The sequence below is a fragment of the Epinephelus lanceolatus genome, chromosome 11 (assembly GCF_041903045.1).
Source record: "Epinephelus lanceolatus isolate andai-2023 chromosome 11, ASM4190304v1, whole genome shotgun sequence".
Classification (NCBI taxonomy): Eukaryota; Metazoa; Chordata; class Actinopteri; order Perciformes; family Serranidae; genus Epinephelus; species Epinephelus lanceolatus.
The window spans coordinates 45,302,501-45,317,950 of record NC_135744.1 but is presented as its reverse complement, the minus strand read 5'-3'; the positions used below and the strand labels follow the sequence as shown (position 1 = coordinate 45,317,950).

At 53.0% G+C, this 15,450-nt stretch overlaps 1 protein-coding gene across 4 annotated transcripts in view; it reads right to left on the bottom strand.

The window, feature by feature from the left end:
* The window catches only part of camk2a (calcium/calmodulin-dependent protein kinase II alpha), a 65,278-nt gene that overhangs the window by 14,129 nt on the left and 35,699 nt on the right, over positions 1 to 15,450 (bottom strand). For 2 of the 4 annotated variants that reach the window (XM_033639396.2, XM_033639403.2), the window contains exons 7-13: positions 14,767 to 14,869; positions 13,996 to 14,079; positions 13,811 to 13,905; positions 12,285 to 12,407; positions 12,111 to 12,194; positions 1,241 to 1,283; positions 132 to 172 (exon numbers count right to left, since the gene is read on the bottom strand). In XM_033639396.2, coding sequence (XP_033495287.1) covers positions 132 to 172; positions 1,241 to 1,283; positions 12,111 to 12,194; positions 12,285 to 12,407; positions 13,811 to 13,905; positions 13,996 to 14,079; positions 14,767 to 14,869 — 573 coding nt within the window. Of the gene's footprint in view, positions 1 to 131; positions 173 to 1,240; positions 1,284 to 12,110; positions 12,195 to 12,284; positions 12,408 to 13,810; positions 14,080 to 14,766; positions 14,870 to 15,450 lie in introns of all 4 variants that reach the window. The other 2 variants (XM_078172712.1, XM_078172711.1) reach the window with 1 other exon arrangement.

The window sequence follows — 15,450 nt, the reverse complement described above, 5'->3', positions numbered from 1 at the left end:
TAATAAGAGCAACAATAATAATAATAACAATAACAATAATAATAATAACAATAAAAACAATAACAATAACAAATAATAACAATAACAACAATAATAATAATAAATAAATAATTAAACAAAGAGGAGTTTACCTTGACTCCGTCGGCCTTCTTGTTGCTTCCACTCTTTCCTCCTGATCGAGGGATGAGGACGAAGAGAAACAAAAGCAGCAGAGTCAGAAAGAAAGGAACGAACGCAGAGAAGAGGAGAGATGGCATGGTAACCTCTGCCTACATGTCTCCCAGCAAACTGACAGGAAGTACTTCAAAATAAAACAACAACTTTAAAACGGTTTTACAGTCCAATCTGACTGAAGAAGGACGGAGGAAATAAAATGACTTCAAATAAAAGACAAGAGTCCTGACGAAGACAGAGCTGCTTCCTGTCCAAGAGTCTGACTTCAGCTGGTCCTCTGTCTGTGTGTCTGTCTGTGTGTCTGTCTGTCTGACTGTCTGTGTGTCTGTGTGTCTGACTGTCTGTGTGTCTGTGTGTCTGACTGTCTGTGTGTCTGTCTGTGTGTCTGTCTGTCTGACTGTCTGTGTGTCTGTGTGTCTGACTGTCTGTGTGTCTGTCTGTGTGTCTGTCTGTGTGTCTGACTGTCTGTCTGTCTGTGTGTCTGTCTGTCTGACTGTCTGCGTGTCTGTCTGTGTGTCTGTCTGTCTGTTTGTCTGTCTGTCTGTCTGTGTGTCTGTCTGTGTGTCTGTGTGTCTCTGTGTGTGACTGCAGAGCGGTTGTAGGATGGTTGCATACATACAGACAGACAGACAGACAGACAGACAGACAGACAGCCGCAGAGAGTGGAGGCCAAATTTAGGTTCAACTTGAGATAATAGCAAAGACACATTCCTGTGTTCACACTCACGACACATTTATAACTCGTTTACGTTGACCTCATTAATCAGATCAATGTTTTATATTAACAAACACGTTTTAATCATCTATCTGTCTGTCTGTCTGTGTGTCTGTCTGTCTGCCTCTGTCGGTGATTTCCAGTCTATTTTTAGCTCAGTGGTTCCTGAGTGTGTTTGAAACTTTATGACAGCTGCTGCTGACACACACACACACACACACACACACACAGTGTTAACCTGTTAATTGTGTGTAAGCGGGCAGCTGATTGGTTAGTCTCTGTGTCTGCTACTGTGACACCAACAGGTCAAAGGTCAAACACAATGAGACTCGACAGCAGCTGGAAACTTACCAGAGAAATTCCTGGTGGCCAACATGGTGGTCAGGATGGCTCCCTGAAGGAAAGGAGACAAGGAGAGAAGGCAGGGAGGAGGGAAAAGAAAGGAAGGAAAGAAAAGAGGGAAAGGAAAGAGGGGAGGATAAGACAGAAGGAAGGAAGGAAGGAAGAGAAGAAGGGGCAGAGAAAAGAAGGAAAGAAGCAAAGGAGGAAAGAAGGTAAAGGATAAAGTATGGGAAGAATAAAAGGAGGAAGGAAAGAATAGAGGGAGGAAGGCAGGAAGAAAGGAAGAAGGTGGGGAGGATGAATATGGAAAGGACAGAAGAAGGAAAAGAAGAACAAGGTAAGAGAGGAAGGAAGCAGGGGAATGAAAGGACGGGAAAGTAAAGCAAGGAAGAGAGGGAGGGAAGAAGGTACATTCCAACAGCGCTCAGCAGTTTGTCACAGAGAGTCGCTCCAACACTCACAGTGAGTGTGGCGCTCTGAGAGTGTGGCGCTCTGCTCTGAGAGTGTGGCGCTCTGAGAGTGTGGCGCTCTGCTCTGAGAGTGTGGCGCTCTGAGAGTGTGGCGCTCTGCTCTGAGAGTGTGGCGCTCTGCTCTGAGAGTGTGGCGCTCTGAGAGTGTGGCGCTCTGAGAGTGTGGCGCTCTGCTCTGAGAGTGTGGCACACTGCTCTGAGAGTGTGGCGCTCTGAGAGTGTGGCGCTCTGCTCTGAGAGTGTGGCGCTCTGAGAGTGTGGCGCTCTGCTCTGAGAGTGTGGCGCTCTGAGAGTGTGGCGCTCTGAGAGTGTGGCACTCTGCTCTGAGAGTGTGGCGCTCTGAGAGTGTGGCACTCTGCTCTGAGAGTGTGGCGCTCTGAGAGTGTTGCACTCTGAGAGTGTGGTGCTCTACTCTGAGAGTGTGGCGCTCTGAGAGTGTGGCGCCCTGAGAGTGTTGCACTCTGAGAGTGTGGTGCTCTACTCTGAGAGTGTGGCGCTCTGAGAGTGTGGCGCTCTGAGAGTGTGGCACTCTGAGAGTGTGGCGCTCTGAGAGTGTGGCACTCTGCTCTGAGAGTGTGGCGCTCTGAGAGTGTGGCGCCCTGAGAGTGTGGTGCTCTGAGAGTGTGGCACTCTGCTCTGAGAGTGTGGCACTCTGAGAGTGTGGTGCTCTACTCTGAGAGTGTGGCGCTCTGAGAGTGTGGCGCTCTGAGAGTGTGGCACTCTGAGAGTGTGGCGCTCTGAGAGTGTGGCGCTCTACTCTGAGAGTGTGGCACTCTGCTCTGAGAGTGTGGCACTCTGCTCTGAGAGTGTGGCGCTCTGAGAGTGTGGCGCTCTGAGAGTGTGGCACTCTGAGAGTGTGGCGCTCTGAGAGTGTGGCACTCTGCTCTGAGAGTGTGGCGCTCTGAGAGTGTGGCGCCCTGAGAGTGTGGTGCTCTGAGAGTGTGGCACTCTGCTCTGAGAGTGTGGCACTCTGAGAGTGTGGTGCTCTACTCTGAGAGTGTGGCGCTCTGAGAGTGTGGCGCTCTGAGAGTGTGGCACTCTGAGAGTGTGGCGCTCTGAGAGTGTGGCACTCTGCTCTGAGAGTGTGGCACTCTGCTCTGAGAGTGTGGCGCTCTGAGAGTGTGGCGCTCTGAGAGTGTGGCACTCTACTCTGAGAGTGTGGCGCTCTGAGAGTGTGGCGCTCTGAGAGTGTGGTGCTCTACTCTGAGAGTGTGGCGCTCTGAGAGTGTGGCGCCCTGAGAGTGTGGAACTCTGCTCTGAGAGTGTGGCGCTCTGAGAGTGTGGTGCTCTACTCTGAGAGTGTGGCGCTCTGCCCTGAGAGTGTGGTGCTCTGCTTTGAGAGTGTGGTGCTCTGAGAATGTGGCGCTCTGAGAGTGTGGCACTCTGAGAGTGTGGTGCTCTACTCTGAGAGTGTGGCGCTCTGCCCTGAGAGTGTGGTGCTCTGCTCTGAGAGTGTGGCGCTCTGAGAGTATGGCGCTCTGCTCTGAGAGTATGGCGCTCTGTTCTGAGAGTGTGGCACTCTGCTCTGAGAGTGTGGCGCTCTGCTCTGAGAGTATGGCGCTCTGTTCTGAGAGTGTGGCGCTCTGAGAGTGTGGCTCTCTGAGAGTGTGGCGCTCTGAGAGTGTGGTGCTCTACTCTGAGAGTGTGGCTCTCTGAGAGTGTGGCGCTCTGAGAGTGTGGTGCTCTACTCTGAGAGTGTGGCTCTCTGAGAGTGTGGTGCTCTGCTTTGAGAGTGTGGCGCTCTGAGAGTGTGGCGCTCTGAGAGTGTGGTGCTCTACTCTGAGAGTGTGGCGCTCTGCCCTGAGAGTGTGGTGCTCTGCTTTGAGAGTGTGGCGCTCTGAGAGTGTGGCGCTCTGAGAGTATGGCGCTCTGTTCTGAGAGTGTGGCGCTCTGCTCTGAGAGTGTGGCGCTCTGCTCTGAGAGTATGGCGCTCTGTTCTGAGAGGTTGGCGCTCTGCTCTGAGAGTATGGCGCTCTGTTCTGAGAGTGTGGCGCTCTGAGAGTGTGGTGCTCTACTCTGAGAGTGTGGCTCTCTGAGAGTGTGGCTCTCTGAGAGTGTGGCGCTCTGAGAGTGTGGTGCTCTACTCTGAGAGTGTGGCTCTCTGAGAGTGTGGTGCTCTGCTCTGAGAGTGTGGCTCTCTGAGAGTGTGGCTCTCTGAGAGTGTGGTGCTCTGCTCTGAGAGTGTGGCTCTCTGAGAGTGTGGCTCTCTGAGAGTGTGGTGCTCTGCTCTGAGAGTATGGCGCTCTGTTCTGAGAGTGTGGCGCTCTGAGAGTGTGGCGCTCTGCTCTGAGAGTATGGCGCTCTGTTCTGAGAGTGTGGCGCTCTGAGAGTGTGGTGCTCTACTCTGAGAGTGTGGCTCTCTGAGAGTGTGGCTCTCTGAGAGTGTGGCGCTCTGAGAGTGTGGTGCTCTACTCTGAGAGTGTGGCTCTCTGAGAGTGTGGCTCTCTGAGAGTGTGGTGCTCTACTCTGAGAGTGTGGCTCTCTGAGAGTGTGGTGCTCTACTCTGAGAGTGTGGCTCTCTGAGAGTGTGGCTCTCTGAGAGTGTGGTGCTCTACTCTGAGAGTGTGGCTCTCTGAGAGTGTGGCTCTCTGAGAGTGTGGCGCTCTAAGAGTGTGGTGCTCTGCTCTGAGAGTGTGGCTCTCTGAGAGTGTGGTGCTCTGCTTTGAGAGTGTGGCGCTCTGAGAGTATGGCGCTCTGCTCTGAGAGTATGGCGCTCTGTTCTGAGAGTGTGGTGCTCTGAGAGTGTGGCTCTCTGAGAGTGTGGCGCTCTGAGAGTGTGGTGCTCTACTCTGAGAGTGTGGCTCTCTGAGAGTGTGGCGCTCTGAGAGTGTGGTGCTCTACTCTGAGAGTGTGGCTCTCTGAGAGTGTGGTGCTCTGCTTTGAGAGTGTGGCGCTCTGAGAGTGTGGCGCTCTGAGAGTGTGGTGCTCTACTCTGAGAGTGTGGCGCTCTGCCCTGAGAGTGTGGTGCTCTGCTTTGAGAGTGTGGCGCTCTGAGAGTATGGCGCTCTGCCCTGAGAGTGTGGTGCTCTGCTTTGAGAGTGTGGCGCTCTGAGAGTATGGCGCTCTGTTCTGAGAGTGTGGCGCTCTGCTCTGAGAGTGTGGCGCTCTGCTCTGAGAGTATGGCGCTCTGTTCTGAGAGTGTGGCTCTCTGAGAGTGTGGCGCTCTGCTCTGAGAGTATGGCGCTCTGTTCTGAGAGTGTGGTGCTCTACTCTGAGAGTGTGGCGCTCTGCTCTGAGAGTATGGCGCTCTGTTCTGAGAGTGTGGCGCTCTGCTCTGAGAGTATGGCGCTCTGTTCTGAGAGTGTGGTGCTCTACTCTGAGAGTGTTGCGCTCTGCTCTGAGAGTATGGCGCTCTGTTCTGAGAGTGTGGCGCTCTGCTCTGAGAGTATGGCGCTCTGTTCTGAGAGTGTGGCGCTCTGAGAGTGTGGTGCTCTACTCTGAGAGTGTGGCTCTCTGAGAGTGTGGCGCTCTGAGAGTGTGGTGCTCTACTCTGAGAGTGTGGCTCTCTGAGAGTGTGGTGCTCTGCTCTGAGAGTGTGGCTCTCTGAGAGTGTGGCTCTCTGAGAGTGTGGTGCTCTGCTCTGAGAGTGTGGCTCTCTGAGAGTGTGGCTCTCTGAGAGTGTGGTGCTCTGCTCTGAGAGTATGGCGCTCTGTTCTGAGAGTGTGGCGCTCTGAGAGTGTGGCGCTCTGCTCTGAGAGTATGGCGCTCTGTTCTGAGAGTGTGGTGCTCTACTCTGAGAGTGTGGCTCTCTGAGAGTGTGGCGCTCTGAGAGTGTGGCTCTCTGAGAGTGTGGCTCTCTGAGAGTGTGGTGCTCTACTCTGAGAGTGTGGCTCTCTGAGAGTGTGGTGCTCTACTCTGAGAGTGTGGCTCTCTGAGAGTGTGGCTCTCTGAGAGTGTGGCGCTCTAAGAGTGTGGTGCTCTGCTCTGAGAGTGTGGCTCTCTGAGAGTGTGGTGCTCTGCTTTGAGAGTGTGGCGCTCTGAGAGTATGGCGCTCTGCTCTGAGAGTATGGCGCTCTGTTCTGAGAGTGTGGTGCTCTGAGAGTGTGGCTCTCTGAGAGTGTGGCGCTCTGAGAGTGTGGTGCTCTACTCTGAGAGTGTGGCTCTCTGAGAGTGTGGCGCTCTGAGAGTGTGGTGCTCTACTCTGAGAGTGTGGCTCTCTGAGAGTGTGGTGCTCTGCTTTGAGAGTGTGGCGCTCTGAGAGTGTGGCGCTCTGAGAGTGTGGTGCTCTACTCTGAGAGTGTGGCGCTCTGCCCTGAGAGTGTGGTGCTCTGCTTTGAGAGTGTGGCGCTCTGAGAGTGTGGCGCTCTGAGAGTATGGCGCTCTGTTCTGAGAGTGTGGCGCTCTGCTCTGAGAGTGTGGCGCTCTGCTCTGAGAGTATGGCGCTCTGTTCTGAGAGTGTGGCTCTCTGAGAGTGTGGCGCTCTGCTCTGAGAGTATGGCGCTCTGTTCTGAGAGTGTGGTGCTCTACTCTGAGAGTGTGGCGCTCTGCTCTGAGAGTATGGCGCTCTGTTCTGAGAGTGTGGCGCTCTGCTCTGAGAGTATGGCGCTCTGTTCTGAGAGTGTGGTGCTCTACTCTGAGAGTGTGGCGCTCTGCTCTGAGAGTATGGCGCTCTGTTCTGAGAGTGTGGCGCTCTGCTCTGAGAGTATGGCGCTCTGTTCTGAGAGTGTGGCGCTCTGAGAGTGTGGTGCTCTACTCTGAGAGTGTGGCTCTCTGAGAGTGTGGCGCTCTGAGAGTGTGGTGCTCTACTCTGAGAGTGTGGCTCTCTGAGAGTGTGGTGCTCTGCTCTGAGAGTGTGGCTCTCTGAGAGTGTGGCTCTCTGAGAGTGTGGTGCTCTGCTCTGAGAGTGTGGCTCTCTGAGAGTGTGGCTCTCTGAGAGTGTGGTGCTCTGCTCTGAGAGTATGGCGCTCTGTTCTGAGAGTGTGGTGCTCTGAGAGTGTGGCTCTCTGAGAGTGTGGCTCTCTGAGAGTGTGGTGCTCTGCTCTGAGAGTGTGGCTCTCTGAGAGTATGGCGCTCTGCTCTGAGAGTATGGCGCTCTGTTCTGAGAGTGTGGCGCTCTGAGAGTGTGGCTCTCTGAGAGTGTGGCGCTCTGAGAGTGTGGTGCTCTACTCTGAGAGTGTGGCTCTCTGAGAGTGTGGCGCTCTGCTCTGAGAGTATGGCGCTCTGTTCTGAGAGTGTGGCGCTCTGAGAGTGTGGTGCTCTACTCTGAGAGTGTGGCTCTCTGAGAGTGTGGCTCTCTGAGAGTGTGGCTCTCTGAGAGTGTGGTGCTCTACTCTGAGAGTGTGGCTCTCTGAGAGTGTGGTGCTCTACTCTGAGAGTGTGGCTCTCTGAGAGTGTGGCTCTCTGAGAGTGTGGTGCTCTACTCTGAGAGTGTGGCTCTCTGAGAGTGTGGCTCTCTGAGAGTGTGGCGCTCTAAGAGTGTGGTGCTCTGCTCTGAGAGTGTGGCTCTCTGAGAGTGTGGTGCTCTGCTTTGAGAGTGTGGCGCTCTGAGAGTATGGCGCTCTGTTCTGAGAGTGTGGTGCTCTGAGAGTGTGGCTCTCTGAGAGTGTGGCGCTCTGAGAGTGTGGTGCTCTACTCTGAGAGTGTGGCTCTCTGAGAGTGTGGCGCTCTGAGAGTGTGGTGCTCTACTCTGAGAGTGTGGCTCTCTGAGAGTGTGGTGCTCTGCTTTGAGAGTGTGGCGCTCTGAGAGTGTGGCGCTCTGAGAGTGTGGTGCTCTACTCTGAGAGTGTGGCGCTCTGCCCTGAGAGTGTGGTGCTCTGCTTTGAGAGTGTGGCGCTCTGAGAGTGTGGCGCTCTGAGAGTATGGCGCTCTGTTCTGAGAGTGTGGCACTCTGCTCTGAGAGTGTGGCGCTCTGCTCTGAGAGTATGGCGCTCTGTTCTGAGAGTGTGGCTCTCTGAGAGTGTGGCGCTCTGCTCTGAGAGTATGGCGCTCTGTTCTGAGAGTGTGGTGCTCTACTCTGAGAGTGTGGCGCTCTGCTCTGAGAGTATGGCGCTCTGTTCTGAGAGTGTGGCGCTCTGCTCTGAGAGTATGGCGCTCTGTTCTGAGAGTGTGGTGCTCTACTCTGAGAGTGTGGCGCTCTGCTCTGAGAGTATGGCGCTCTGTTCTGAGAGTGTGGCGCTTTGCTCTGAGAGTATGGCGCTCTGTTCTGAGAGTGTGGCGCTCTGAGAGTGTGGTGCTCTACTCTGAGAGTGTGGCTCTCTGAGAGTGTGGCGCTCTGAGAGTGTGGTGCTCTACTCTGAGAGTGTGGCTCTCTGAGAGTGTGGCTCTCTGAGAGTGTGGCTCTCTGAGAGTGTGGTGCTCTGCTCTGAGAGTGTGGCTCTCTGAGAGTGTGGCTCTCTGAGAGTGTGGTGCTCTGCTCTGAGAGTATGGCGCTCTGTTCTGAGAGTGTGGCGCTCTGAGAGTGTGGCGCTCTGCTCTGAGAGTATGGCGCTCTGTTCTGAGAGTGTGGCGCTCTGAGAGTGTGGTGCTCTACTCTGAGAGTGTGGCTCTCTGAGAGTGTGGCGCTCTGAGAGTGTGGTGCTCTACTCTGAGAGTGTGGCTTTCTGAGAGTGTGGCTCTCTGAGAGTGTGGCTCTCTGAGAGTGTGGTGCTCTACTCTGAGAGTGTGGCTCTCTGAGAGTGTGGTGCTCTACTCTGAGAGTGTGGCTCTCTGAGAGTGTGGCTCTCTGAGAGTGTGGTGCTCTACTCTGAGAGTGTGGCTCTCTGAGAGTGTGGCTCTCTGAGAGTGTGGCGCTCTAAGAGTGTGGTGCTCTGCTCTGAGAGTGTGGCTCTCTGAGAGTGTGGTGCTCTGCTTTGAGAGTGTGGCGCTCTGAGAGTATGGCGCTCTGCTCTGAGAGTATGGCGCTCTGTTCTGAGAGTGTGGTGCTCTGAGAGTGTGGCTCTCTGAGAGTGTGGCTCTCTGAGAGTGTGGTGCTCTACTCTGAGAGTGTGGCTCTCTGAGAGTGTGGCTCTCTGAGAGTGTGGCGCTCTAAGAGTGTGGTGCTCTGCTCTGAGAGTGTGGCTCTCTGAGAGTGTGGTGCTCTGCTTTGAGAGTGTGGCGCTCTGAGAGTATGGCGCTCTGTTCTGAGAGTGTGGTGCTCTGAGAGTGTGGCTCTCTGAGAGTGTGGCGCTCTGAGAGTGTGGTGCTCTACTCTGAGAGTGTGGCTCTCTGAGAGTGTGGTGCTCTGCTTTGAGAGTGTGGCGCTCTGAGAGTGTGGCGCTCTGAGAGTGTGGTGCTCTACTCTGAGAGTGTGGCGCTCTGCCCTGAGAGTGTGGTGCTCTGCTTTGAGAGTGTGGCGCTCTGAGAGTGTGGCGCTCTGAGAGTATGGCGCTCTGTTCTGAGAGTGTGGCGCTCTGCTCTGAGAGTGTGGCGCTCTGCTCTGAGAGTATGGCGCTCTGTTCTGAGAGTGTGGCTCTCTGAGAGTGTGGCGCTCTGCTCTGAGAGTATGGCGCTCTGTTCTGAGAGTGTGGTGCTCTACTCTGAGAGTGTGGCGCTCTGCTCTGAGAGTATGGCGCTCTGTTCTGAGAGTGTGGCGCTCTGCTCTGAGAGTATGGCGCTCTGTTCTGAGAGTGTGGTGCTCTACTCTGAGAGTGTGGCACTCTGCTCTGAGAGTATGGCGCTCTGTTCTGAGAGTGTGGCGCTCTGCTCTGAGAGTATGGCGCTCTGTTCTGAGAGTGTGGCGCTCTGAGAGTGTGGTGCTCTACTCTGAGAGTGTGGCTCTCTGAGAGTGTGGCTCTCTGAGAGTGTGGTGCTCTGCTCTGAGAGTGTGGCTCTCTGAGAGTGTGGCTCTCTGAGAGTGTGGTGCTCTGCTCTGAGAGTATGGCGCTCTGTTCTGAGAGTGTGGCGCTCTGAGAGTGTGGTGCTCTGCTTTGAGAGTGTGGCGCTCTGAGAGTGTGGCGCTCTGAGAGTGTGGTGCTCTACTCTGAGAGTGTGGCGCTCTGCCCTGAGAGTGTGGTGCTCTGCTTTGAGAGTGTGGCGCTCTGAGAGTGTGGCGCTCTGAGAGTATGGCGCTCTGTTCTGAGAGTGTGGCGCTCTGCTCTGAGAGTGTGGCGCTCTGCTCTGAGAGTATGGCGCTCTGTTCTGAGAGTGTGGCTCTCTGAGAGTGTGGTGCTCTACTCTGAGAGTGTGGCTCTCTGAGAGTGTGGCTCTCTGAGAGTGTGGCTCTCTGAGAGTGTGGTGCTCTGCTCTGAGAGTGTGGCTCTCTGAGAGTGTGGCTCTCTGAGAGTGTGGTGCTCTGCTCTGAGAGTATGGCGCTCTGTTCTGAGAGTGTGGCGCTCTGAGAGTGTGGCGCTCTGCTCTGAGAGTATGGCGCTCTGTTCTGAGAGTGTGGCGCTCTGAGAGTGTGGTGCTCTACTCTGAGAGTGTGGCTCTCTGAGAGTGTGGCGCTCTGAGAGTGTGGTGCTCTACTCTGAGAGTGTGGCTTTCTGAGAGTGTGGCTCTCTGAGAGTGTGGCTCTCTGAGAGTGTGGTGCTCTACTCTGAGAGTGTGGCTCTCTGAGAGTGTGGTGCTCTACTCTGAGAGTGTGGCTCTCTGAGAGTGTGGCTCTCTGAGAGTGTGGCGCTCTAAGAGTGTGGTGCTCTGCTCTGAGAGTGTGGCTCTCTGAGAGTGTGGTGCTCTGCTTTGAGAGTGTGGCGCTCTGAGAGTATGGCGCTCTGCTCTGAGAGTATGGCGCTCTGTTCTGAGAGTGTGGTGCTCTGAGAGTGTGGCTCTCTGAGAGTGTGGCGCTCTGAGAGTGTGGTGCTCTACTCTGAGAGTGTGGCTCTCTGAGAGTGTGGCGCTCTGAGAGTGTGGTGCTCTACTCTGAGAGTGTGGCTCTCTGAGAGTGTGGTGCTCTGCTTTGAGAGTGTGGCGCTCTGAGAGTGTGGCGCTCTGAGAGTGTGGTGCTCTACTCTGAGAGTGTGGCGCTCTGCCCTGAGAGTGTGGTGCTCTGCTTTGAGAGTGTGGCGCTCTGAGAGTGTGGCGCTCTGAGAGTATGGCGCTCTGTTCTGAGAGTGTGGCGCTCTGCTCTGAGAGTGTGGCGCTCTGCTCTGAGAGTATGGCGCTCTGTTCTGAGAGTGTGGCTCTCTGAGAGTGTGGCGCTCTGCTCTGAGAGTATGGCGCTCTGTTCTGAGAGTGTGGTGCTCTACTCTGAGAGTGTGGCGCTCTGCTCTGAGAGTATGGCGCTCTGTTCTGAGAGTGTGGCGCTCTGCTCTGAGAGTATGGCGCTCTGTTCTGAGAGTGTGGTGCTCTACTCTGAGAGTGTGGCGCTCTGCTCTGAGAGTATGGCGCTCTGTTCTGAGAGTGTGGCGCTCTGCTCTGAGAGTATGGCGCTCTGTTCTGAGAGTGTGGCGCTCTGAGAGTGTGGTGCTCTACTCTGAGAGTGTGGCTCTCTGAGAGTGTGGCGCTCTGAGAGTGTGGTGCTCTACTCTGAGAGTGTGGCTCTCTGAGAGTGTGGTGCTCTGCTCTGAGAGTGTGGCTCTCTGAGAGTGTGGCTCTCTGAGAGTGTGGTGCTCTGCTCTGAGAGTGTGGCTCTCTGAGAGTGTGGCTCTCTGAGAGTGTGGTGCTCTGCTCTGAGAGTATGGCGCTCTGTTCTGAGAGTGTGGTGCTCTGAGAGTGTGGCTCTCTGAGAGTGTGGCTCTCTGAGAGTGTGGTGCTCTGCTCTGAGAGTGTGGCTCTCTGAGAGTATGGCGCTCTGCTCTGAGAGTATGGCGCTCTGTTCTGAGAGTGTGGCGCTCTGAGAGTGTGGCTCTCTGAGAGTGTGGCGCTCTGAGAGTGTGGTGCTCTACTCTGAGAGTGTGGCTCTCTGAGAGTGTGGTGCTCTGCTCTGAGAGTGTGGTGCTCTACTCTGAGAGTGTGGCTCTCTGAGAGTGTGGTGCTCTGCTTTGAGAGTGTGACGCACTGAGAGTGTGGTGCTCTACTCTGAGAGTGTGGCGCTCTGCCCTGAGAGTGTGGTGCTCTGCTTTGAGAGTGTGGCGCTCTGAGTATGGCGCTCTGCTCTGAGAGTGTGGCGCTCTGTTCTGAGAGTGTGGCGCTCTGCTCTGAGAGTATGGCGCTCTGTTCTGAGAGTGTGGCGCTCTGAGAGTGTGGCGCTCTGCTCTGAGAGTATGGCGCTCTGTTCTGAGAGTGTGGCGCTCTGCTCTGAGAGTGTGGCGCTCTGAGAGTGTGGCGCTCTGAGAGTGTGGTGCTCTGAGAGTGTGGTGGTCTGAGAGTGTGGTGCTCTGAGAGTGTGGTGGTCTGCCCTGAGAGTGTGGCGCTCTGAGAGTGTGGCGCTCTGCTCTGAGAGTATGGCGCTCTGTTCTGAGAGTGTGGCGCTCTGCTCTGAGAGTGTGGTGCTCTGCTCTGAAAGTGTGGCGCTCTGACAGTGTGGCGCTCTGACAGTGTGGCGCTCTGAATAACAGAATGGCTATGTGTGTTACAGAGCATTGCTCTGACACTAGCAGTGACCTCTGACCTACCTTTAGTTTCCTCCTGGCGTTGAACTTCTTCAGACACTCGACTGTTTCCTGTCTGTGCATACAGGACGCCACTGTGGAGCGATGCTGTGAGGAAGACATCATCATCATCATCATCCTCATCGTCATGGTGATAAACATGTAAATGTGCTGAGTGTGTATGAGAGTGCAGCTCACAGAGATCCAGGGATGTTTGAGCGCCTCGGCTGCTGTGATCCGTTTGGACGGGTTAATGGTCAACATCTTATTAATGAGGTCTTTGGCTTCAGGGGTCACCGTGTCCCACTCTGGGGACGGAAACTACAGGAGGACAGGAGGAGGACATGAGGAGAGGAGGACAGGAGGAGAGGAAGACAGGAGGACAGAAGGAGAGGAGGACAGAAGGACAGGAGAAGAGGAAGACAGGAGGAGAGGAGAAGAGGAAGACAGCAGAGGGGTAGGAGGAGAAGAGGACAGGAGGGGGACAAAGGAGTCAAAGTGAGCATATGTTTAGTCACACCCCTACCTCAACACACCACTGGCCAATTACTGAGCTCGTCATGAAACTATAGGTAAACAGTCAACTGAGGACATGCAGGGTCATGTGACAGAGGTGCAGGGTCATGTGACAGAGGCGCAGGGTCATGTGACAGAGGTGCAGGGTCATGTGACAGAGGTGCAGGGTCATGTGACAGAGGCGCAGGGTCATGTGACAGAGGCGCAGGGTCATGTGACAGAGGTGCAAGGTCATGTGACAGAGGCGCAGGGTCATGTGACAGAGGTACAGGGTCATGTGACAGAGGTGCAGGGTCATGTGACAGAGGTGCAGGGTCATGTGACAGAGATACAGACTCATGTGACAGAGGTACAGGGTCATGTGACAGAGGTGCAGGGTCATGTGACAGAGGTGCAGGGTCATGTGACAGAGGTGCAGACTCATGTGACAGAGGTGCAGGGTCATGTGACAGTGGTACAGGGTCATGTGACAGAGGTACAGGGTCATGTGACAGAGGTGCAGGGTCATGTGACAGAGGTGCAGACTCATGTGACAGAGGTGCAGACTCATGTGACAGAGGTGCAGGGTCATGTGACAGTGGTACAGGGTCATGTGACAGAGGTGCAGGGTCATGTGACAGAGGTACAGGGTCATGTGACAGAGGTGCAGGGTCATGTGACAGAGGTGCAGGGTCATGTGACAGAGGTGCAGACTCATGTGACAGAGGTGCAGACTCGTGACAGAGGTGCAGGGTCATGTGACAGTGGTACAGGGTCATGTGACAGAGGTACAGGGTCATGTGACAGAGGTGCAGGGCCATGTGACAGAGGTGCAGGGTCATGTGACAGAGGTGCAGGGTCATGTGACAGAAGTGCAGGGTCATGTGACAGAGGTACAGGGCCATGTGACAGAGGTGCAGGGTCATGTGACAGAGGTGCAGGGTCATGTGACAGAGGTACAGGGCCATGTGACAGAGGTGCAGGGCCATGTGACAGAGGTACAGGGTCATGTGACAGAGGTGCAGGGTCATGTGACAGAGGTGCAGGGCCATGTGACAGAGGTGCAGGGTCATGTGACAGAGGTGCAGGGTCATGTGACAGAGGTGCAGGGTCATGTGACAGAGGTGCAGGGCCATGTGACAGAGGTACAGGGTCATGTGACAGAAGTGCAGGGTCATGTGACAGAGGTACAGGGTCATGTGACAGAGGTACAGGGCCATGTTACCTACATCATAAGCTCCAGCTTTGATCTGCTGGTAGAGACGATGTTGATCTTCATCCCAGAAAGGAGGGTAACCGACCAATAAGATGTAGAGAATCACACCTGTGAGACGCAAACAGACACACCTGAGAGAGGATACAAGGAGACAAGGAGAAGAATCAAGGAAACAAGGAAACAGTAGTAGAATCTGACCACAGGCCCAAAGGTCGACTGCTTTGCCGTATGGATCCTTCCTCAACACCTCTGGGGACAGGTAACCTGGAGTCCCCGCAAAGCCTGGAAACAAATGCACAGAGGATGCACAGGTTACTAGGTGCTTGCTGAGGTGTTGTGAATGAAAATAAATAAATAAAATAAAATAAAACGAGAAACAAAGTTCATTAAAATAAAGCAAATTACAGTGAAATAAAAATAATGTAAAATAAAATTAAGTAAAATATAAAAACAAAGTAAAAGTGATGAAAGAATTAATTTAAATAAAATAAAAATAAACTGCAGACAAAAATATATGAAATAAAATAAAATAAGAATAAAACAAAGGACATGTTTAATAAACTACAGAAAAAAATAACTAGACTAGTGTTAAAATTAAAATGAGTAAAAAAAATAAAATAAAACAAAATTAATTAAAAAGTACAATTCAGTAGACTGAGATAAAATAAAACAGAAGGAAAGGATAAAATATAATTAATGTGTAGCATAACTAAATAAATGTAAAATAAAATGTAAAAATATATATAAAATGATGTAAATTTATATACAAAACATAAAGTATTATTTTATAAATATAAATAAATGAATAAGTAATAAAAAAATAAAAAGAAATAATAAGACGAAATAAAGTAAATTAAATAGAATCCCATAAAATAAAACAGATAAATGAAAACTTCTTTTAAATTAAATAAAATAAATTGGAAGTAAAAGTATTACTGCAGCAGTCCTACAGTATCAGTGACGTCTTACCAAACCAGGCCTGCTGGTCTCCCTCCACCTCGATGGCGAGGCCAAAGTCGGCCAGTTTCACTGCCGCTCCTTTTGACTTTGAGGCCAGCAGGAGGTTCTCTGGCTGGAGACACAGAGGAGAGGCTAACATGCTAACTCTGCCCATTAGTTTACATAGAAGAGGCAAACATGCTAACTCTGCACGTTAGTTTACATAGGAGAGGCTAACAGCTAACTCTGCCCATTAGCTTACATAGGAGAGGCTAACAGCTAACTCTGCCTATTAGTTTACATAGGAGACGCTAACAGCTAACTCTGCCCATTAGTTTACATAGGAGAGGCTAACAGCTAACTCTGCCCATTAGTTTACATAGGAGAGGCTAACAGCTAACTCTGCCCATTAGCTTACATAGGAGAGGCTAACACGCTAACTCTGCCCATTAGCTTACATAGGAGAGGCTAACAGCTAACTCTGCCCATTAGTTTACATAGGAGTCGCTAATAGCTAACTCTGCCCATTAGTTTACATACGAGAGGCTAACAGCTAACTCTGCCCATTAGTTTACATAGGAGTCACTAACAGCTAACTCTGCCCATTAGTTTACATAGGAGTCGCTAACAGCTAACTCTGCCCATTACTTTACATAGGAAAGGCTAACAGCCAACTCTGCCCATTACTTTACATAGGAGACGCTAACAGCGAAC